The following is a 24325-nucleotide window of genomic DNA, read 5'->3' on the forward strand; positions in this document are numbered from 1 at the left end:
TATGTATTTCTGGTATCAAGACTATCTGTAATGATGTTCCTAAAAGGCTAGCATAATATAAAATGTCTATGAAATGGGCGAGACTAGTGTATGGGATAAGTAAAATAAAATATTGATACATCTTGTTCATCTGAAACTATAATCAATCAGGGAAAATCTTCAATGCCTCATTTATAACAAAATTCATTTGAGACACTGGTAAACAAAATCAAATGTAAACAAAGAAAACAGCACTTATGTACAAAACAAGTTATTGTTATTCAACAAACCAACAATAGAGTATAGTGGCATAGGAAAAATATCAGGTGTCCAATAGGTAAAGGTTATCACATGACCAGGGTATAAAAATAAGCAACTTCTTCAAGTGTCACAAGCATCTGGATGTCTGGAATATACCCTGAAACACAAAATTCAGTTGTCAGATTCAATGCTAAGTGGTCATGAAAATTATATATACTACTCAGAACAAGTTTGAGATCACCCACAATTGGAAGGCTGTGTGTTGCAGAACTCCCATCAGCCGTGACATTAAAAAGTCATGTTTCTTGTTAACTGCCGCACACAGCAATATAAGTCAGATCTTCACAGGTGAATAATACTGAATATGAAAATTGGGTGTTCTTTAACTTCTTTTGGCAAGTACACTTAAAATAAGTCAGTACCATTGCTCAACAGGTATATTGAGAGCTGCATGTCAAATTAAGAGCAATCTTTAATAAAGTAATAACCTTGGCTGTGAAAGTTTCTTTTAAGAGTCATGCTGTGCGTGCATGCATGCAAAGTACCAAATATTTGATATGGCTCCAGTGGTAGGGTGTTCATATAGCTGCAATACATTGATGAGTGTCACAGGCATTAAACAACAAAACAAAATGTTACAGTTACAAAAACAGTTACATCATAAGATAAAAAAATATAGTTGGCATGGCTTGCACAAATTTACATGGAATATACAGGAAAATCTAACCCATTCGGTTTGTTAGATCAGACCAGTCAAAAAGTATTTTTATATTGCTACTTTTCTGTCGCTCTACTTTTCACATTCAGAACAGCAGTTAGAATGTTAAGAAAAGGAGCCATTCATTTGAACAAACTTACTGTAAACATCAACAGAAACAAGCACAGGAAATTTCTACTTGCCAACGAGGGGATATTACACTTACAGACGTCGGACAAACATGCCATGACATCAATTCACTGAACATTTGGTTCAGATAACCTAGTAATAGAGCATAAAAGCTCTGTAGTTCACCTAACGAAATATAAATGACACTTGGTGACAATAGTTGGTGTAAAGATTCCTGGAAAAGGAAAAACAATTTTGAAACATCCTTTATTACAATCATGATGCTTTAAACAAACATGGATCTTACCATTCACATAAAGTCTCAGTTTTTGCACCCTGTGGTTCTTAAGAGTTGTATCATGGGATAACATTTATACTAAGTTATCCTATAATAATTAGATCCACATCAAGTGCTTTTATGAGTTATCATGGTGTAATATTTATACATCATTTCATATAATTATAGTTTAGCAAGTAATATTTATCATCAGGTAAAATGTATATATAAAATATCAGTAGTTTCAGTTATAGCTTTTTAGATAGACGCTAGCCTAAGGTAATGGGAGCACATCTTCTAGACATACTATTCAATAAAACAAGAGTTACGTCTACATAGTTAATTGGTTTGAAGCTTTTAGATAAATGCTAGCCTAAGGTGTCAAGATCCCATCTCCCAGACAAAGGATATGTCTACATAGTCTTATAGATTACCCGGATTCTCCACCAAATTATCATGGAACTGTTCTAGGTGAACAATACCTTCCAAATGACGTGCTGGTTATCTTGGGGAATTAGTCAGCAAAGAGCCAGAGTCACAGGAGACTAATCACAATTTATTTACAAGAACAATTAACAATTTACAATATACTTAGAAAATAACTGAGGGTGCCACAGAGAGTCGTTACAACACTCTGGGCTGTGAGAGAAGGGGTTTGACTCTCTTACCAAGCAGACCTCTCTCCCACAGCCCAGAGTGTGTACCGACTCTCTGTGGCACCCTCAGTTATTATCTAAGTATATTGTAAACTGTTAATTGTTCTTGTAAATAAATTGTGATTAGTCTCCTGTGAATCTGGCTCTTTGCTGACTAATTCCCCAAGAAAACCAGCACATAATTTGGAAGGTATTGTTCACCCAGAACAGTTCCATGATAGTTGTAAAACTGATTTTATATATGTTTTTAACCAACAAACTTACAAAATCCTATCGATCTGAACAAGATAAGATGTCTTCAAATAACATTTCAAACTTATCATTCAAGCAGTATCAGAGGAGAATAAGATATTTAAGAGTATTTCCAGCTGAGTTGGCAATATCCTCAAAATCTGATCTTTAACTCCATTATGATACCTGTCAAGACCAGAAAGAGAAATTTGACTGCCCTATCAAAATGAAGGATGTATAGGTTCTTCAGCCTATTAATAAAAAAAATGTCAGCTTTCTAAAACAATTCGGCTTCACTTCACACTGACTTGGAATTTTTTAACTCTGGCCAAAAAAACCCACAGAATAGAAACATACACTCCCGTGAAGATTCTGGGGGTAGAATAGGTCTTCAGCAACCCATACTTGCCATAAAAGGCGATAATGCTTGTCGTAAAAGGCAACTAATGGGATCGGGTGGTCAGGCTTGCTGACTTGGTTGATACATGTCATCGATCGCAATTGCGTGAATTGATGCTCATGATATCAATCACTGGATTGTCTGATCAGACTCGATTTTTTTACAGACCACCCTCATATAGGTGGAATTTTGCCGAGGGCGGCATTAAACAACAAACAAACAAACAAAATATTCCTTTCTGTCGTACATAAATCAGGTATCAGATATTGTCTGAATGCTTCTCTCACATGCACCAAGATGTTTACCCGATGCGACTTCCCATGGAGGTGACCCATCTTCAAGCAGAGAGCTACCATATCAGAGCAAAAGATCCGATCTAAAGGAGACAGGCTGTGATGACTGCTGTATTAAAATTTAGTTCCTAATTCTGTGTGCTAAGTTTTAGAGATCATTTATGCAAAGTTTGAGTTTTATAGATATTTGTGGTTTCAGAGATGACGAAAATACAAAAACTAACAGTGGACAGACAGACGGACAGTCAATGCACCACAACTTTCCGTCAGGTGAGCTAAGAATGCAAACCATTTAGTTGCACCTTTTGGGTTCATTAAGCAGAGGATAATTTCCAGTACCAGATGGAGAGTGTTCCCTCGCTATTGTGCTATTCACTATAGCGCTAACTCGTATCAATTATGAGCCAAATGAAGGTGGAACAAATGTTTCTCATCTTGCCCACCTGTTGTACATAATAGTGCAAAGCAACTTCTAGTCCGTTCAAACTTCACCTGATGAAGAGTGAGTGCGTATGGTTTTACGCCGCTTTTAGCAATATACCAGCAATATCACGACAGGGGGCACCCACCTGATGAAGAGACAAGTACTACTGAAAGTTGGAATTATATTCACTTGCAGATTAATTACTTTTAATCTAAGACAATTAGCCGTCATGCACTAATAGGTGGTTATATATATTAAAGGTACCATGATCATACTTTTTCAATAAATGAAGCACTATTAGGATTTTCTTTCACAAATCAAATTGAAGGACTTATTCATGCATAAAAAATAAGATGAATTTGGAGAAAACCCCGTAATTCACTGCTGACTGAATATGAAAGTCAGGGCAGCTGCTTTATAAGGTTTGGTGAGGTGAGGTGAGGTGAAATTGGGTTTAATGTCGCTTCCAAGTGAGTGAGTGAGTGAGTGAGTGAGTGAGTGAGTGAGTGAGTTGGGTTTAACGCCGCTTTTAACAATATTCCAGTTATATTGCGGCGTGTCAGCTTAATGTGGGAGGAAAGCCCAGAGTGATGCAGGTCTTAGACATTTACCACTTCGGTGAAACCCACGAGCACGGGTATGGTGCTGACAAACCTAGAAACATAATCGGGGCGAAGCGGAAGTCAAACCCATAATCATAGGTTTCTGGCGTGCCCAAGGGATGCAACTCTGCACAGTCAATCGCGCCGCCTTAGACAACTGGGCCATCCGTGCCCCCTTCACGTCCAAGATTATTGCACTTATATAGCGACGTGCATGTACGTGTGTGTGTTTGTGTGGCTGCTTGTACTAGTCTGGACTGATGCCAATTTGTAGTGCTAGCTCACTGAGATACCATGCCGCAGTTTAACACGAATACCCCACTCAGACACAGTATACGACTCCGAGCCGACCGTCCTTGTTTTAGCCCCTTAATGCCGAGCGCCAGACAGGGTAACAACAAGTACCATGGTATGAAGCGGCCAGGGATCAAACCCCGGACCTTCCGCTCTCCGGGCGGACACTCTTCCACTAGACCACGGAGGCAGTCTAGCTGCTTTATCATCATAACTCATGAGTTTACAGATGGAAATACAGACAGGATTGGGCCTGATGGGCGAGGACTTGGGTTAAACGACACTCTGAACAGTATGCCAGTTGTCATGGCATGTCAGCATAATGCGGGAGGAAAGCCCTAACTGATGCATGGTCAAGACTTACCACTTCGGTGAAACCAAGAAGCATGGATCTAGTGCTAAAAATCTGGGGAAACACAATTTGAACAGGGATTCAAATCAACAATCACAGTCTTCTGGCGTGCCCAAGGGATGCAAGTCAGACCCTAACCGCAAGTATTGATGATGTAAACTGAAAATATAACATCGTTTCACTACAGACATCCAACTTCACAAATAAAAATTACCTCTTCCTTAAAATGGAATGGAATTCTTGGTGTTCCTTGTGAGAGGCTTGTGGTGTCTCATGGTGTCCAGGGCATGTTGCCAGTACCAGCATGAGCGACAGAAGTACTTGAAGCACTGCATTTCTCGACAGAAGTAGGGCCCCTGTTGAATGCTACACAGCGAGCAGATGGCGTCCTCCAGGTAAGGGTCTATCTGGATCTGTCATGGAAACACATAAAATGTAAGAAGAAGAACATGACATGGTGAAACCATGTAGTCCACAATGCTCCAGAAAAGGTATGTATTGGTGTATGTACAGCTAGAAAAATTACAGATATGAGTGCAATTAAGTTAGAAAACATACTTATATGGTCATAAAAGAGTAAATACTTCCTACATTTTACTTTAGGCCATATCTTTCATGTTTGCAAAATTAAACTGCTCTTCAAAACATAAATCTGTCATTGTATTACATTGGCAAGGTAAATATGTATGTGTATCGGAATACTTCATTTGTGAAATCCAAATGCTAGGGCAATCTTAAAGCAGCTTCTGAATTTTTTTTTTATGCAATTGGCAAATATTCATTGATGATAATGGCAAAACAGTCAAATAGGAATTTCTTCTGCAAAACAACACTACAGATTCACCTTCGGTGTTATCTACCATATGAGATACAGTTGTGGGTTTTAGCAATGAGCTGATGGATAATGTCCTCAGAGCTGTAAATGTAGTCACATTCAAAACCGCACAGATAAATCGTGGCAGAAGTTATACCCATGGTTAGAAATTGTTCATGATAAAACGTCAGGTTCCCATAAGCTTTTCAGCAAATTATGCAGGTCTGAAAATAAACGTAATATCAGGACTGCTGCCAGCTGGTCGTGTGACATTCAAGTTAGTAAACAATGTTTTAGCATTTTTATCTTTATAAAGTGTTATGTATTCCTCATACTATGTCATTACTATGGTATCACAGATTTAAGGAGTACATACTTTTGAAGTTGAAAAATTATCTGGAGCACTCAGGTGCTCTCAAATTAGACTAGAATAAGTATGAAAGGAGCAGGTTAGATAGTGGCCTGTTTGGACAACCGATTTAAAACTAGTTTTAATGTTGTGGGAAAAGGTTGCAATATTGGTTTGAAAATTATCAAACATTCAAATGACCGACCCCTTGCCCTTTTTCTTCTTACTCTAGCAATCTTTGCATTTCTGACATGGTCAAACAAATATGACTCAACAGAGTTAAAAAGCTAGATTGTCAGAATTTCCAATGAAAATCTGAGCATGAGCAACTTTGCAAAACAAATCTAGCCTAAAGATAGGCATGATCGTGAGAACAGCAGTGTTACCTTCTTTGTAAACTTGGGTGTCTTGATCTCTATGAAAGCAGCCTGGACTGCCTTCATGTAACTCTTCTTGCTGCTGAATGTAACACGGCCTGACCCTGGACAACAATCAGTAGATAGAAGTAAACAGTAAGCATAGCAGAATCTCAAGTAACATTATCTCAAAGAATCTCAAAATTTTACTTATGCATTATTTTACTTGTCCAAATCAGCTGACAACGGAAATACTACTCTCAGCAATATTCCAGCTATATGATGGCAATCTCTAAATAATTGAGTCTTGACAAGACAATCCAGTGAATGATGTCATGAACATCGATCCATGCAATTGGGATACCATGACATGCATCAACCAAGTCAGCGAGCCTAACCACCCGATCCCCTTAGTAGCCTTTTACGGTAAGCATTGGTTGCTAAAGACCCATTCTACCCAAGATCTTCACAGGTCTTAATGATTTAAGATACTGTCTCCCAATAGTTTAAGTATGAATTTCCCAGGCCAAGTTGGACAGCTGTATTCCAGATATTTTTTATATCTTCCAAATATGTTTAATTTGAAGTTTACCACCTCCATCCGCAAACACAAGTGCAGAATGACATTAAAAATCAAGAAGTCCTGCTGTCATATACACTCACCAATAGGATATTTGTGTTTGTCGGTGTCAATGCCAGCATAGACAACGTTCCCAAACAGGTCATTCATGATACTGGCCAGTGCTTCGGCAGTGATCATGCCATGCAGGGCTCCCACAAAGATAGTCTTCTGAGCATCCAGCCTCTGGGAAGGGGACCTCACATGGTTACTGTCTGCCAGCACCCAGGGAATGACTTGGACCTTCAATAACAAAGTAAGTTGGCAGGGATATTTACATAGGATACCCTTGGCAGTCAAACTGGGGGAAAGAGTGTAATTCTTGCCCAAATATATCCAGACATTTCTTATTGTCAGTTATTGTATTCTAATAATTGATTCAATGCAAAGTTTAAATCGGCATTAAAGCCTCTTTCAGTTATCAGCGAAATACAAGTAACCTTGACCAAGCCATCACATTAACATCAATGGGCAAATCTCCCATTGAGGAAGTTGCAGAGATTTGCTGCAGGCTTGGAGATATTTGACCCGACAGATGCAGATAATCTCATGTCCACATTAAATACTAAACATGGAAACATTTGTTTCAGCTTACTGTTCAAAACTGCAGGTGTTGAAATGGGCTCTAACTTTGTATTCACAGTCATTCCATAATAACTAACCAGGCCTTGACAGTAAACAGTAAAATGATAGAAGATGTTCTCACCTCTTTGGACCTCATTCTTCTGCTGGAGATTTTGTAATAGTAGTCACCATTGCTGAAGTCGTGTGTACAGGCAGGCAGAAGGCACTTAACAGACTTCTCATTGTCGAACAGGAGGTACACGTACCCTGGAACAAACAGGGAAATGAAACACCATCACAGACTGGCAAAACTATGAGTGAATGAAGAGAAATCATTGCACGTCAGTTGTGTCAAAATGTTTGGAGTCCAGTAGCCTGAATCTGACTAAGCATCATAAGGAAGGTTTGTGTGACCAATGTGCAATTTTTTTTAGAAAAGCTATCCAAGCCAAACAGTTTTACTAGACTTGAGATTTGGACATGTGTCTAAAGTCACAGACTGGCATTTCACAGTACTTCATAAGCTTTCTTTTTTGGGTCAAAATTTGTCTGATAATTATACCCTGAATTATCTGAATAACCAAAAAGTTCTAAATTCCATTATAAAAATAACCTTTGACTTCAAATAGCTACAGAGAAACATCTTCTGTCATTGTTTTATGCATTGTCATTATTTTGATGAGACATGTGTTGTGTATAAACGAGATAAATGACTAAGTAAACTAAGTTTATAAGAAACACTTATAACGAACAGACCGATAAACTTATTTTATTGTCCCGGACATTTGTTGTATATATGCTGTATATATGCTTATAATAAACTACGTTTTTTTACGAAATAAACTAAGTGGTCCCTTTGAGTTTGTTAATAATAACCGTAGTTTACTGTAACACAGAATTTTTATGTTGATTGTTAGACAAATCTCAATCATCTATAACCTATTTGTTTATATGGAGGCTGGTCAATAGCCAAGGTGTATCATGTATTTCAAAGGACAATCATACACAAGGGTCGAACTAGGATTTGAATACACAAACAGGTTTCTGACATGTCTAAGGAATGTAACTGCACAGGGAATTGTGACACCCGAGATGCCTGGACCACCCATGCCGCCTTACATTAAAGAAACAGTTGCCTTTCAATACTAACAAAGCTAACCAATAAGCCATTCTATCCTAGAATGTTTGGATTCAAACTGTACCAGAGCTATATATGTGGGATGAAGATACAAATTCACCACATTGGAAATATTGACGTGACAAACCAAGAATAATCAAGCTGAATCTGGAATCTGAAGCAACAGGGTGGCCTAATGGCTGAACCATTCACTCATCAGGCTGAAGGCCTGGGTTTGATTCCCCACATGGGTAAGAGGTGTGAAGCCTATTTCTGGTGTACCCTGTTTTGACATGGCTGAAATATTGCTAAAAGTGGCATAAAACTCACTCAGTGGAATCAGTCAAACTTTAAGCAGACATTACAAAGATGGGTGCTGTATAACACGGCAACCTTTTTTAAATCGGTAGTATATAACTGTCATCTTACCGTCTTTCCCTGGCCATTCTATCTTGAGAGATCCAAACTTGTTAAAGGCTGCTTGAAGTCCAGCTTGAAGAAATTAAACTTGAAATTTGAAGTAAATGTTCTGTTTGTTTGTTTGTTGTTAAATGCCGCACGCAGCAATATTCCAGCTATATGACGGCGGTCTGTAAAATAATTGAGTCTGAACCAGAATCCAGTGATTAATATCATGAGCATCGATCCACGCAATTGGGATCGATGACATGCATCAAACCAAGTCAGCGAGCCTGACCACCCGATCCCGTTAGTCGCCTTTTACGACTGGCATAGTCACCTTTTACAGCAAGCATGGGTTGCTGCAGACATATTCTACCCTGGAATCTTCACGGGTCAGTCAATGTTCTGACCCAACTTTGCCATGAATACAAATACTGTCAGATGATAGTAAGTTCCACATGCACAAAAATATTAGGAACAGTTCCAGGTAAAAACACTGAACGGACAACAAGTTCTGATGTTGGCAAATTACAATGTTCGGTTATTTAATTTAGTCAGTGCTACAGACAACTCATGGAAGGGGACAGGATGGGAACTAATGGCATATTAAAATCATAATCGACTAGGAGGATTCAAGCCATTGCAACAACTCCATCTAATTGACTTGTCCTTAAGTCTCTGGTAGTTGGAAATGTCTCATTAACAAGTGATCTTCTTTTGGGTCTTTTCATGCAAATACCTGTTTATTGATGACCAGACCAGGGCACTTCTCATTGATTTGGTGCCCATATTTCAACTGACTTGTGTCTCATGAGATCAAACCAAAGATTGACATACATGAACCAAATTCAGTTTACAAAAAAAATAAGATTTTGTAGGACTTGAATCAACTTGTTGGGACTGCTGCTTGGCCCTAGCATTGTCTCCCTCTAAACAATGCTATGCCACCTTCCCTTTCGTAAGAGATTCCAAGACCTGATTTGGGATTCGTTTCCACAGCAATAGTCTTGCTATACGACAGAAGCCTGCAAGTGATCAAATCGGGATCATGCAAACCAGTAACTGCAAGCATGAACATTATGGACCACACGTTCTGTTACTTTCCTGATCAGGTAAGTGACTGACTGGTCTGATGAAAGGTCTTTCTAATGTGACCTGTGATGGGATGTCCTCAGACCTTTGTTTGGCAGTTATTAATAGCGAGAATTAAGACCTTATTTAAATGAGGTTTTCAGAGCCTGACCACCCAATAATATTAATCACCTCCTTATGCCAATCATCAGGTACTGGAACTTATTCTGACAATGAATCCCAAAATTGGTTCTAATGCTCAAATCTTTGGAAATTATTACAACTTCCATTGCACTGAATGATAGCATTATTTGATAAAGATACCTTCAGTGATATCCCATGGAACACCTCCAAGGAACACTTTGGGAGAGTATGTTGGGTTCTTGTGGTTTCTTGGAGGCAATGGACCACTCCATGTGCAGCTTGCCTCACTCACAGCTGCAAACAAAATCAACAGGACACTACCAAGATCATTTCACAAGCAGCTGTCCAATCCATAAAACTGTTAAGAGACTTGCACTTTCTGAACTGATAGATAGTTCTTAACAAAGTCCAAGTAAGGCAATGACACTGAATATTTGGGTCACCATCTGATTTTGTTACTTTCGCTGTAATGCATGTTATCAATTAACCTTGGTGTATATAACAGCAATGCAAAAAAGGCCACAATAATAAAGCATTTGTTTCAGGTGACCTGCTGACACTGTAAAATAGCTCAAGTTGCTTTAGTATTTCCTCATATCTGGGGTGGCTGAAAAGCTCTGAGCTAACTACGAAGGATGTATATTACACCTTCAACAGTTTGCATGTTTTAAGTGCAATACCTTCCATGCTTACAGGCTGCACTGGAACTAAATACCCGACCAGGCATTAGATTCTGCAGGCAAAGTGACTTGGTATTCAAAGTATCAATAATTCAAAGTTGCCATGATGACTTGTCTATTCCATTTCGTACAGACGTCTTTGTTCCGACAATTGAGAAATATTCCCCAATTGAAATATAACCTTAGCAATAAACAGTGATGGTCACTTAGCAATAAACAGTGATGGTAACTGTTTAAATATGTATAGTTTTGTAAAAAAAGTCATGTTTGTCACCGAGACTAGGACCACATATGAGAAAAAATCTTCAATAAGGTGTACACAGTTTGCCATTGCTTAAAAATTAAAATGTTTTTTTTTAAATGTTGCTGACAAAGGATCATAATGGCTAACCTGGGATTCAAAATCCATGAATGCCAGCGCTAAGCTACTCAAAGCACACCACGACGTTATTTCAAGTCACAATGAGACCTATCTGCTCATATTTCAATTAGATATATGCTGTTAATTGATTTGAAAAGCCTACCAGCAGCATTTCTGTGTAGCCTGGCAGCCCTGTCTATGGCATATGGGTCAACATTGGTCATGTTGAGGAAGGGAGTGATGGCTTGTGAATGCCAGGCCTGGTCATGCAACAGCTGACTAGATTCCAGGGGAACCAGAGCATCTTTGGCCATCTGGACAGACTGCATGCTCTGGCACAGCTGGCTTGTCATGTCAGTTTGGGGACCACGGATGTTCAACTTGCCACCAATGCTCAATGAATTCTGAAACATAAAAGCTGATGAGTGAAATACAATTTGGTAAAAATGTGAAAATTATTTATACTAAAGAGGATGAGCAGACATAAAGCACTGACCCTGATTCAGATAAAGAAATACACCTTGAAAGTACCCTGTCTAATGTCATTCTGAACATTCTGTTGACAGTTATTTGTATGTCTTCGTATTAAAGTACCAGATTGGCAATATATTGTATCAGTAGGAGCATTTTATATAAAAATTGCAACAAATACGAAGGATTAAAGTCATGAAACCTGCAACTAACATTAATCCTAAATAAGGTATCTGTGTTGGACATTAAAATAATAAAGAAAACTCATCTTCTGACAATCTGCTGGGACCATCTTACCTAAAACATATTTCATTGTTTGGCCTCAAGCTTTACCCCAAAGTTTTCAGTGTAAGAGTTCGACTTACCATCATGTCAAGGAGTGCAGGGTCTGAACATTCACTACTTAGTCCACTTGTGTCCGACTCACATGGTGAAGGACTGCGATTGGCTCTGTTGCCTGACAGTAGTGTGGAATAGATGATCTTGTCCATAGGAGAGAGACTCATGTCACTCATTGGGCTTACTGGAGACATCGATCCATAATCACTACAAGAAATGAGATTAACATAAGCACACCATAACCAAGTGTGAAACCAGAATGGGTGACAGTTTAGAGGAGCTATGAACAATATTTAGTCATGTCACTGTCTTCATTTAACACATGTGAGCCAAAGCCAAAGTGAAGCTGAAATAGCAGTTCACCACTCCGGTGTGGTGTGTGTGCGCGAGTGTGGTTTTACGTCGGTTTTAGCAATATTCCAGCAATATCACTAAGGGGAACACAAGAAATGGGCTTCACACTTTGTACCCATGTCGGGAATCGAACCCAGGTCTTCGGCGTGACGAGCAAACGCTTTAACCACAAGGCTACCCGACCGCCCCTAACCACTCTGGTAAAATCCATGAGGTCAATGCTGCTTGGTTTTTTAGTTTGAGCTATTTTGCAATGTTCAGCAGGTTGCTGTTGATGAGAAACGCAGCTTAATTAGATTAACTGTCATGAGCAGGAAGTATGGCTCTAGTAAGCAGCCATTTATCATCCAAAACTGGCTCCCACAGGAGATATCCTTGGATGAGATCAAGCGATATCTACACTGTAGATATTGCTGCAATGAAATTACATCACAATGCTTTGCAGACCATTGTGACATCACTGGTTACCATGACGTCACAATCAAATGACATCACTAATGGCTCTGCAACTGAAGCTGTTTGTAGTACTCTTTACACTGAAGACACTGCTAATTACTGTCTACAAATTGAAAAAATTGAAAGAATGATAAATAAAAATCTCACCCTTGTGTCTTTTGATAGCAAATATATCAACACTCGTTGATAAAAGTGGCCAAAATCCTCGGCAAGCCTCAGAATTTTTCCACTTTTATCAACTCGTGTTGATATATTTGATATCAAAAGACACTCGGGTGAGATTCTCTATATCTCGGACATATATATTGTTGCTTTATCACTGATATGAAATTACCCAACAAACTGTACTCAAGGAAGAAAAAGTACACTGACTTACCAAAGAAAACCCAGTGTGAATGATAACTATACTCAATAGATCCAGTTATGTGGAGACCTGGTACCTTGAAGCTGTACTTGCTGTCCTCTCCCCTTTGATGGCCCTGGGGTAGCGCTGTGGGGTGGAGTAGCCCATGGTGTCGGTGGGGCTGTACATGCCGTACTGCTGGAGGGAGGCAGCTGCTGCGGCATGGGATGTTGGGGAAAACAGCTGGAAGCCTGGAGGGAAGAGGACTGGTTAGATTTATTAACTACTTGTACTTTGTAGTTTCTGTCGAATTTATCAGCCCATTGAAGATAACACTTCTTACCTCTATATTTCTCTTAATACAAGAAATTGAACAAATATATGGATGCAATATTTGTTGTTCCATACAATAAATATATAAAACCACAAGGCTCTACAGCTCACTTAGTTAATAGCATATAACAGAGAATCAGATGTCTTAAAAGGGTAAACAAGAACATTAATACATGGAGAACTGGCTGAAGAGAGGGTCAAAATGTGAAGCTTTGGCAAACGTTTTATATGTAGGGTATGTAAAGGTCAAAAGTCAAACTTTTAAAAAAATAAACATGCCCCCCAAAAAGATATTCTTTGTTATTGAGCATACACAAACTTTCTGATTATCCCAATTAAACTAACAATACATTGCATACTGTTTTCTCTTGCTCTTTTTTCTTTAACTTATGATGACAAATTATCGTTTGTGTCAAGTGCTGTTACCAAGATAGTCGCCATGTGGCCGATATAATGCCAATGCGACATTAACATTTAACTCACTCTCACTATTACCAGGATAGGCAGTTGTAGCCTGTGATGACTGTGGCACAGTGTTGTAGCCAACCAGGGACTGGTAGTCAGCTGAAGGGTTGGCAGCATACATTGGCATCTGTGGCATTGCTTCTGGAAGAGGTAAACATGATGCGTGAATGGATAAAGGCTGTATGGTAGAATGCTCCTTATTCCTGATAATACTGTTCAAAGTTTAATCTTCTGGATTAACATATTTCCACTTTAATGAATCATGTATATACCATGTCACTGAACTCTGGACAAAGATATTCTCCAAATGATATTTGTCTGGTAGTCAGTGTTTCTGGAAAATAAGATGGATGGAAGATGAATGTTTTACTGTCTTACTGAGTGCTGTTGTTAGAGACATTCTTTCTGCTTCAAGAAAAAAACCCATCTTTGTAAAGAGAAGACAATCATCTCCTATACACACAACCCATTTCTTTGCAGGAGGTTGAGTGGATAGTTTTGGGGGGTACAATATGAGGCAACAACCTTTTACTCCGATGCACCCCCAACCCCAGAATATCAAATAGTTGGTCCCTAAAGATTATGGACATTTCTGAAACATACCTCTTGCCCGTTCCTGTGGCAGCATACTGCCTGCAAGGTTTGTCATGTTGAGGGAGTTGTCCAATAAAGCATTGATGTGTTTCAGTATCTCCATATTGTTGGCAGCTGTAGACCCACCCACAAGACCTTCACCACTATCAAAGTCCTCCACCTTGATAGCTGGAATGTTGGCGTTCTGAAACAAACATTGTTTTTGACAGAATTATATTCTTAAGATGATAATGACAAATGGTTAAATTACAGGATGATTTCAATAAAAGGTATAATGAGACCTTTAATATGAATGGTCCTTAAAAAAGGGCACATGACAAAAACCTTCAAAATTATTGACGTGGCACAGAGCAATATTCACTTGTTCATGGAAAGAAATTATTATCCCCTAAAATCAGAGGCTTAGTTTATTTGAATATTTATAGACCCAGACTGACACTTAGAGTAACCTTAAATATGTTACATATACACATGTATGCAAATACATATAAAGTACCATTAAAATGGTCATGTTCAAGTCATTCCATATGTAGCAAAAACTGCATAAATGAATTAAATTGTACAAAGTGAAAAATAAGTTAAAACGGTAACAAACATAAAATTATGACTAAAACAAGTACATCTTAGGGTTAGGGTTGAAATTATTGGCTTGGTGACAGGAATGGAGCAGAGGGAGCCTTAAAAAATTGGTGGTCAGAAAAGTAGGGTCCTCTATTTTTTCATGGGTATAAGCACTGAAAATGCACGACTAATTGGGTTGATTATATTTTGAATACGCTCGATGGCGAAAATAAAGTATCTCACACCCCCGTGATAAATGACCATACATATAGCTGGTCTGGTTATGATTGCTGTAAAATGTCTGATTTCAAAAGAATATCATACGCGGGTATGATTGTAAAAGTTTGAAGTAACAAGCAGTAGGTCCCTTATTGCTACACATTTGTTAAAAAAAACTAAGAACATACCACAAAGTGTCGGAGATAATGTCATTGCAACGTTAAATTGGTATAACTCACAGACAAACTATCACTCAAATGAAAAGTAACTATTGAACGTTGCGGATGTTACCTCATTAATGGATAAACTCTGATAAATACATACGCTAACATGGGTAGTCATCGTGAGTATCAGCCTTTGTGTAACTCGTATGCTCTTTGTGAAGCCTCTGCTTGTTTGTCAAGTGGCAATGATGATATGAGGTACGAGTGTCCGCACTCTCCCTCTAACATTGATAGCACGCCAGACGACATCCAAGTTTTGACGTTTTTACCTGAGAAATAACAAATGCACGAAATCGACAGGTAATCCAATTACCACATGAACGTGCTGTGTTGACAGGAAATACAAAGGTGCAACAATAAGCCTTACGTTTGCTTTCATGAATCCAGTACTTGGTCCCTTGTCCCAAGACGCCAACCTCACGTGCTGCGGGACGATTTGCACGTGCGTTACATTTGCATAATATGTGGGTCATTGCCTGCCCCTTTACCTGTGTCGGAACGAAAATATAATCACTTGTCAGTATACGATAACAAAAATTTAATCATGTGGGAAATTACACTTTGAGATTATGATAATAAACATTATTAGCACTCGTAAAATAAATGATTTGTTTCTGATCAAGTATTAGCTCGTATTTGCGGATGTTTGACAGTTTTCTCTCTCATTATTTTAAAAACTGCTCTAGTCTTGTAGCAACTTCTGCTTCAACGTGGAACAGGAATGCGTTTTGGGGTTGCCAAGACATTGACAGTATTTTATGGCCCTGATTCTTTATGCTCATGACGGCGGTCTGTAAATATTCGAGTCTGGACCAGACAATCCAGTGATAGATATCATGAGCATCGATCCGCGCAATTGGTATACGATGACATGCATCAACCAAGTCAGCGAGCCTGACCACCAGATCCTGTTAGTCGACTCTTTCGACAAGCCTAGTCGCCTCTGAGGACAAGCATGGTTTGCTGAAGAATTATTCTAACGCTGATCTTCACGGGTTTCATATTGAGTGAAGCGGCATGGGTTGAATCCAGTGGTTGTCGCTGTGATCCAAATTCAGTGTAGCTCGGCTAAATGTACAGGTAACCTAGATCTAATTTTGTGATGAGATACTGTATTCATCGGAAATACAAAATCGATATCTTTCTCTAGTTCTAGTAAGACACTACTTTATGCAGGAACTACTTTCAGTCTGCTGAAGACACTAAAGACCAATTGGGATTAGGGTAAGAATACACGTCACCAGCAACCTATATCGTAAGAGGCGACTGTAAATTAATGGATCAGACGGTCAGACTCGGTGACTTGTTCATAGCGTGTCACCATGTCCCAATTGCGTGGATTGCTGCTCGCCGTGTCATCCACTGGATTGAGCTGGAAGATTTCTGGGTGCGGTGTTTAAACAACAAACAGACAAACACACTATGGTTTTCAGAGAAAGATCGTGATATAGATTATACGACTATAGATTATACTCACCCGTGTCTTTTGATCAACGAGTGTTGAAATGTATCATACCAAAATACATGAGGGTGGGATTCTATTTTTCATCTAAAATCATTCTTCCATTTTTGCTAGTGTGTTAATTTAAGAAATAAACGACGAGTTTATCACACAATAAAACACTGCATTGAGAATAAACCACGTGGCGCGCAGCCATATATCCTCGTGGTGCCTGGCCGTCAGCTGGCTTTGCATACCGCTCAGTGCCGCACTGTGATGACGTCGCGGTTTCAAAAACGAATATATTGTATCAAAAGTGTTACAAAGTTCTTATTTCTTCACACAATGTAACCAAATTGTATAACATGCAACTCGAGTTGATTGTCTTTCCAACAGTATCTAAAGTCAACAAATCCAAAAGATCTATGCACTGCCTAGCCATCCATAAAAGTGCTGGTATTGTAAGTTCCTACTTTTCTACATCAATCGTAATATGGAAGCATCCGAATGTAGCAAGTAAAGTAAAGTAAGCGCCCTTGTTTGAAATCAAAATGTCCAGTAGTAAGTACGGTTTTAGCAATATTCCAGCAATATCACTAAGGGGGACACCAGAAATGGGCTTCACACATTGTACCCATGTCGGGAATCGAACCGGGGTCTTCGTCGTGACGAGTGAACGCATTAATCCGACCGCCCCTAAATGTCCAGTAATTCATATCATTGATAAGTACATATCCTAACGGTGACAGACATAATTATGACATTTATGTCGAAATACACATAATGATTCATTTATGTCGAAGTACACATTGATTTTCCGTGTGTATATTTACCAATAAAAAATCCCGATGAAACTGTCAGTGTTATTGATCCCCCCAAAAAATGGACGGAAGTGGTCGTAATTAGTGCATACGCAGACTGTTTCAAAGATTATGTTACAATACGAATGGCAGCTTGACTGGGAATCTCGAAGAAATCCCAGTTACGTCCATGTAGGTTTCAGTGTCCGTGCTCTTTCATCAGTGATAAAAACAACTTCGGGGTAATTGACATCGGACATTTTCAAGGACAAGATATAAAAATCTATTCAACAAACCTATTTTCGATCACTCGTAACTCAGGCGCCATCACAGGAACCCCTTATTGGTCAGTAAAGAAAAATATGTACCCCCTATTTCTACTTACATATAGGGGGTATATGTTTTTATTTACTGACCTATAACGAGTTCCTGTAGGCGCTATACAAGCATTGCTTCGTTGTACAATCACACAGACCGCCTATTTATATTTCGGGTGTTATGATGTGTTGTTAATGGTTTAAATCTATTTTATAAAAAGCTTGAAACGAGATGTAATAAGACAATTTTGATACATGAATTTGAAAGCTCAAGAAGCGTAGAGGAGGCTATATTTAATACAAGGAAACCATAACTTGCACAGGTAAAAATATTGTTTTTTACGGTACAGTTAAAAGTAATATCTAGATTAAGTGAAAACGAAAATTGCGAAAATATTAACTACCTTGATTAAAGTAGTGTTAAATGCATATACAGTTCATGTGCTCAAAACTCTGAACAAATTTGTTTCGCTATGACCCCTAGAAAACATACATCCTCGTCTTTAGCTTGTATTTCGCACTTGGGTGCCTTACTTAGGCCCATGCTCAAAATATACTTGCATGGCCAGTCCATGAAGTACAACTTTTTCTTTCTTATTGTTTTATAAATACGTCTTTAGAAGTGCATTTACAACTAGGTATATACATGTACATTCAAGGACATACGTGATCATTTATTTTCAGTTCTACAAAAGGAAACGTTTAATAATGATCGTAGGTCAATGAAATTAATGGAATTATTTGTCATGAAAGGAAACATACATTCTTGGTATTGAACTTCGATAATATAACTGGCAAAATCTTTTATTATTAATCCAGTTCAGTTATTATGGCTTTCTTTTGTCATAGCTAAAATACAACATGGAGGGAACATATACAATTTAAAATTTTGAAAAAAAAGAACCACAAGAATACATTCATTTTGCTCTTAGACAAGATTCTTTTTACTAGTTCTATTTTTTACTAAGGATGCAAAACAAAGTAATTATGACTAAATACGTATGTGACTGATCGACGTATTTCATGATTTAGATAATGCACAGTGAAAAAAACATAATAAAAACTATCTAAAACATCAAAACGAAATCAAATTTACACTGAAAACATTTTGTCATTCAGAAATCGATTAACTTTTTATTGTGTGTTGATCAAATTACTTTTTTTTACTGTTTCTGTTATAAATTGAACCATGCGAGATTCTAATATATGAGCCTAAAATATTACAAAGGTTGTCTAATATTGAATCCAGTTTGACAGCTTTCTCACTGTCCAGTCGTCCAAGGCGCCGCGATTCGCTGTACAGAGTTGCGTCCCTTGGGTACGCCAGAAACCTATGGTTGTGAGTTCGAATCCCGGTTCGCCCCGATTATGTTTCGAGGTTTGTCAGCACCATACCCATGCTCGTGGGTTTCACCAAGTGGTAAACGTCTGAGACCTGCATCACTTCAGGCATTCCTCCCACATTAAGCTGACACGCCGTGATATAACTTCAATACTGTTAAAAGCGGCATTAAACCCAACCTACTCACTCGCTGTAAAACATTCCATTCCCTTACTCAACTATATGCACATTATTTTCACATTATCAAGCCTTCAAACAGATAGGTCATACACATATGTCATATGTCAACACTCGTTTTGTCTTTTGATATCAAATATATCAACACTCGTTGATAAAAATGGAAAAACTTCACGGCAAGCCTCGGAGGTTTTTTTCACTTTTATCAACTCGTGTTGATATATTTGATATCAAAAGACACTCGGGTGAGATTCTCTATATATTCCATTTTCAAATAAGAGTTAAAAACTTGCAATTATAGATTATCATACGTTAATCGAGAGTACAGTCTACATCAATAATTTGTAAATCTAATTTCAATTATATGTAATATCCATAGCAGAATGTTGGAACTACGAGCTGTCATGTTATGATAATTTATTCCATTTTTCTGAGGGGATAATGTTTATTTATGATTATATATACCTACATAATTGGTTATCAACTGTCTTGAACAATCACAGCATGTACCCTGTAAATTTGATCCACAGACAATACTACAACATGTATTTTGGCCAACCAATCACAGCGCCATTATCACAGTTTCAATGAAAGGAAAAACAAACCGAACTTTGCAGCACCTCGTATCCATAAACAGTTAACTCAAATACAAAAAAATATTGCTGTCATCATTTTAAAACTTAAGTTGATGTTTTCTTGAACAATAAACTTCCGTTGCGGACGAAACTCAGTAGTCTTACACCAATAACTGTACAGTGGGGAAACATAAATCTTTCTGACCAGTCTGATCAGCTTTCTTTTTCAAACTGTTGTCTGATACTCAAAAAAAACTTACATGTATGTGACATGGGTGCATAATTAAAATTCCCAGTCATCCGCGTGAAGTCAAACATGGCAGAAAAAGGTCGAAGGAACATTTTCACGAGACCATATATGGTCCATATATTTCATATAAGAAATGAACGTCTCCTGGTCGTTGTTTATAGTACAATAACACACTGCACTGCGATTAAACCACTTTTGTACGATAAACAAGTGCCACGCGTCGTTTATTTCTTAAAGGGGCACTGATCTAACGCAATTCCCCGGGACTGGTTGTTGCCTTTGTTATTGTTTTTTCCCAGTGAGTACCCGGATGTAGAGCAGAAATCTAGACTAGCTCGCGACCTCTGTTGCGCCATTCGTAAGCGCATTAGTCACTTTTATGGATACCGGTAGTAATAAGAGCGTATGGTCACATTGATCAACAAAATGAAATACAGTTTTCGAGATAATAAGGTAATGTAGGTATTTTTGTGGGTAGCATCGGTAATGGTGACGAAGTTTTGATAAGTCACTTGCTTGGTAATTTTGCGATTTTCGTTTACACTATTTTAACTTGCAGCACAAAGTAAATATTTCATCTGAGCATTGCTTTTTTATAGTGTGTATATTCTTTTACTGTCAAAATGTGTAACATATTTATTAAACGTATAAATATTCAGTTATTTTACAAAGTGACTGAAAAACATTTCCATCTGTATTATTATGATAACGAATTCCAAACATTTTGATGTTTAATGTCATCACCAAGAGACTGAAAATGTTACGTTGAAAAGTACATTTCTATGTTGTTTGGCTTCTAATCCTACATAATAATCTGTTGTGATGTTTGTAGGCCCTTTTGATCGTCTTAATCAATCTGGACAGATCTTTTAGTCAAAATGACTGAAATATTTACACATTTTATAAATTGCCTGAGAGAATCACATTTTACAAATTGACGGTAATCTATACACGCTTACAAAGGAAATGACCTGTGAAAACAATGTCTATCGCGCATTGAAGAATTTCCCAACCAAGACGTAGAGAAACAAGAACGAATCGGTTCAAATGAAGGAAAACAAAATGCAAATACCATAATTACAACTTACCAAATTTATGTGTATAAATAGGCAGCTTCCTTGTTCGAGGAATGTATCCGTGAATATCCACACAAAGGAATAATGTCCCACTCATCTGCAGCTATACACAATAACTTATTCGATGTCACGTGTCTCTGTAACTATCAAATATTCTAAAAGATATATATCGTTTCGGGATATCATAACCAGTGTTCGTTTCTCAACTGATCACTTGGATTGTTTCCAAGGGTTGGCTGAGAAAGGCCACGTGACAACTATTTTCATAACGTCCACGGTTCCTAAAAAATCCACTGAGTTTGATAACAATGAGCAACCAATCAACGTATTATCAGTTAACCCTTTGAACAAAGTATGTTGTTTTTACATCGGCACTTCACGCCATGATATGAGTGTATTCCCTTTGTTTTAGTAAACCTAGACATGTAAACACTCACTTTTGACATATCCACTGTGCAAGATAACAGTGATTAATCAATCAACGTATTTTCTGTTAATCCTTTGATGACTAGGAACGATCCGTTGATTTACCTAAAAAAGTAAATCAACTGATCATTCATCTCTTGCTGGGCTGCCACGTGCATATTACATAACGCACATTTCACCTCACTTCAAACCTGGATATAGATTGAATAATTACCCCAGACACAATAAATGCCAAATGAGAACCTTTGTCAGGTAATCTAAGTGTTGCTACTACTAATTGTACCTGTAATAAATTCATTAATCGTATTATCGACGCAATCCGAAATCCGAAAATGCTTTCACTGCATGGATACCTCTTTTTTAGTATTAAACTATAACCATCTGGGGTATTTCCAAATGACGACTTCCGATGAGCTCCGCCGTTCTTTTTGTCTGTTTGTTTAGGCTGAAGAAATTAATTAACATGCGCCCTTTGTCGAATCTTTATAGATCACATTTAACCAATCAGTGTTTATTCAAAAATGCGTAAAACAAATATTGCCTCCAGCCTCCAAGTTTATTTAGCTGTCCTTGCAGACGGTAGCCCAGTCTCTGGTCACGCTCAGTTGCGTTGCGTATCATCCGGGTACTCACAGGGGAAAAAACAATAACAAAGGCAACAACCAATCCGGGAAATGGCGTTAGATCAGTGCCCCTTTAATTCCTTTCGAAAAAAATGCACCGATCACGACAACCGTCGTAGAAAACTACAATTGTCGGTAATGACGTCATTTCTAGTGTGACCTCATTCCGACCTTACGTCACAATAAGATTGAAATGACGTCAACAATGCTGTCCGGATAACACTGTTGCAAAAAAAGTGATACATGTGCACATGCGATTTTTATGAACTCGAATATTTCTAATGCATGAAAATATCATAATCGCCTCTGTCAAGTCACTTTGTGGAATACGGTTTGGATAAATAGGTTAGACAAATTAAATACGTTGTATACGATCAAACGCACATTACGCTGATCGAGGCTATGGATATCCTGTGCTGTTGGCGGAAACCGAATTGTAGTATTCACCCGGTCACTCCCTCATCGACATCCTGCTGCCAAGTTATGGAATAACAGAGACGATTTATGCGACTTATGTCGGATCTAAATGTCTATGATTTGAAAAATAACCCAGAGATTCGATCTCATGTTTTAGCAGACACGACCACCAGAAGTCACTGTGTAACGCTGAATAAATGACAACATTAGAGTTACCTCCCTTACTAGCAGGAAGTAGTTATTCACGTGGTTATCGTGTATTGATTTTGAGGAAAGTTGATATTGCATGTTTTTCATAAATGACAAACATAATGCATATAAAAAAAACCCATATAAAATCTATTTAGGATCAGGTAACGCGAAAGGAAAACGTGGTTGTAAACTGGCAACACAAGGTCATACTCATAGTTTCACACGAATTTCGTCAACGATAAGTCTCATAAGAAGGAGAGCGAGTCCTTGGTTACCTGGGGAATTTGGGAGAAAACATTGTTATGGATTCATAACAACTGGGTTTCCCTGATCGTCCTCCTTTTTCAAATTTTGCGGTTTCTTTGCTGGAACAGGGCGTGGACAGAGGAAGAGAACAACAAGATGGAGGTGAGTATCTTCGAGAAGCAAATAACGGTACCTCAAGGGTTTTGGGATTTTATTGCCCCGGGCTGTTAAACGAATGACCAGAGGCTTGTCACTAATTGCTTCGTTAGGTATATGGCTAGTCTCATAGGTACACATAGTGCTCTGCAAGAACAGCGCATATACTTATGGTGAGTGATCGAATGACCATGTCACCCCGTGGGGATTCCGTTTTGAATAGCCCCGTGAAGATCCGGGTTAGAATAGGTGTTAAGCAGCCTGTAAAAGGCGACTATGCTTGTCGTAAGAGGCGACTAACGGGATCAGGTGGTCAGGCTTGCTGACTTAATTAGGTTGATGCATGTCATTGTATCCCAATTGCGCGGATTGGTGATCATGATGTCAACCACTGGATTGTCTGTCAAGACTCGATTATTTTATAAACTGCCCTCATATAGCTGGACTATTGCTGAGTGCTGCGTTAAACAAAAGAAACCTCCCAAAAACGAAACCGTTTGGAATACATGTAGTTCCCCAGGCAGTCATGTCTCTTTGTTGACTTGGTTTATTGCAAGTCATTGTATCCTGACAAAATGGATTGTTTCTCACAATATATATCATAACTGGGGTGATATGATACACCAAGGTCACGATATGATACCTATCACGATACGAAATATATCGTGATGTGCATATTTATTTTGCATGGAAAGTTTTTACCACAAATATTTCAGAGCAGATTCAAAATGAAAAGCTAACTGTAGACTCAAATTCGAAGCTGCTATAATGTGTAGTGAATTACAACACATTTTGTGATATTTAACTGACAAAAACAACGGGGGAGGGGGAGGGGGGGATCACTAAAGTAGTAGTA

At 38.3% G+C, this 24325-nt stretch overlaps 2 protein-coding genes across 2 annotated transcripts in view; one reads left to right on the forward strand and one right to left on the reverse strand.

Annotated features, from left to right (window-relative positions):
* Nucleotides 1-285: 285 nt before the first annotated feature.
* On the reverse strand, nucleotides 286-15549 carry LOC139455637 (cytoplasmic polyadenylation element-binding protein-like). The gene is made up of 13 exons (XM_071237192.1): nucleotides 15532-15549; nucleotides 14437-14611; nucleotides 13852-13974; nucleotides 13133-13301; nucleotides 11909-12089; nucleotides 11236-11476; nucleotides 10212-10325; nucleotides 8844-8906; nucleotides 7440-7564; nucleotides 6778-6976; nucleotides 6145-6239; nucleotides 4810-5008; nucleotides 286-397 (listed from the first exon to the last, which is right to left on the reverse strand). Exons 1-12 carry the CDS (start codon nucleotides 15547-15549, stop codon nucleotides 4817-4819), a joined length of 1695 nt encoding a protein of 564 aa, XP_071093293.1. The 3' UTR covers nucleotides 286-397; nucleotides 4810-4816.
* Nucleotides 15550-23157: 7608 nt separating this feature from the next.
* LOC139455638 (organic cation transporter protein-like) overlaps nucleotides 23158-24325 on the forward strand; it is a 36044-nt gene continuing 34876 nt past the window's right edge. The window contains exon 1 of the mRNA XM_071237194.1: nucleotides 23158-23475. The gene's annotated coding sequence lies outside the window, so the exon portion shown is untranslated. The remainder of the gene's footprint in view (nucleotides 23476-24325) is intronic.

This window comes from Haliotis cracherodii, unplaced genomic scaffold, assembly GCF_022045235.1.
Source record: "Haliotis cracherodii isolate W230 unplaced genomic scaffold, xgHalCrac1.p SCAF_11, whole genome shotgun sequence".
NCBI lineage: Eukaryota > Metazoa > Mollusca > Gastropoda > Lepetellida > Haliotidae > Haliotis > Haliotis cracherodii.

What these genes read in the sequence shown, in the direction of transcription:
- LOC139455637 (XM_071237192.1), bottom strand. An exon ending in CTATCCTGGTAATAGTGAGA is followed by an intron (nt 13,302 to 13,851) that starts GTGAGTTAAATG and finishes AAATCTAACCAG; the next exon opens with TCCTCTTCCCTCCAGGCTTC. An exon ending in GCTACACAGAAATGCTGCTG is followed by an intron (nt 10,326 to 11,235) that starts GTAGGCTTTTCA and finishes TTTTGTTTGCAG; the next exon opens with CTGTGAGTGAGGCAAGCTGC.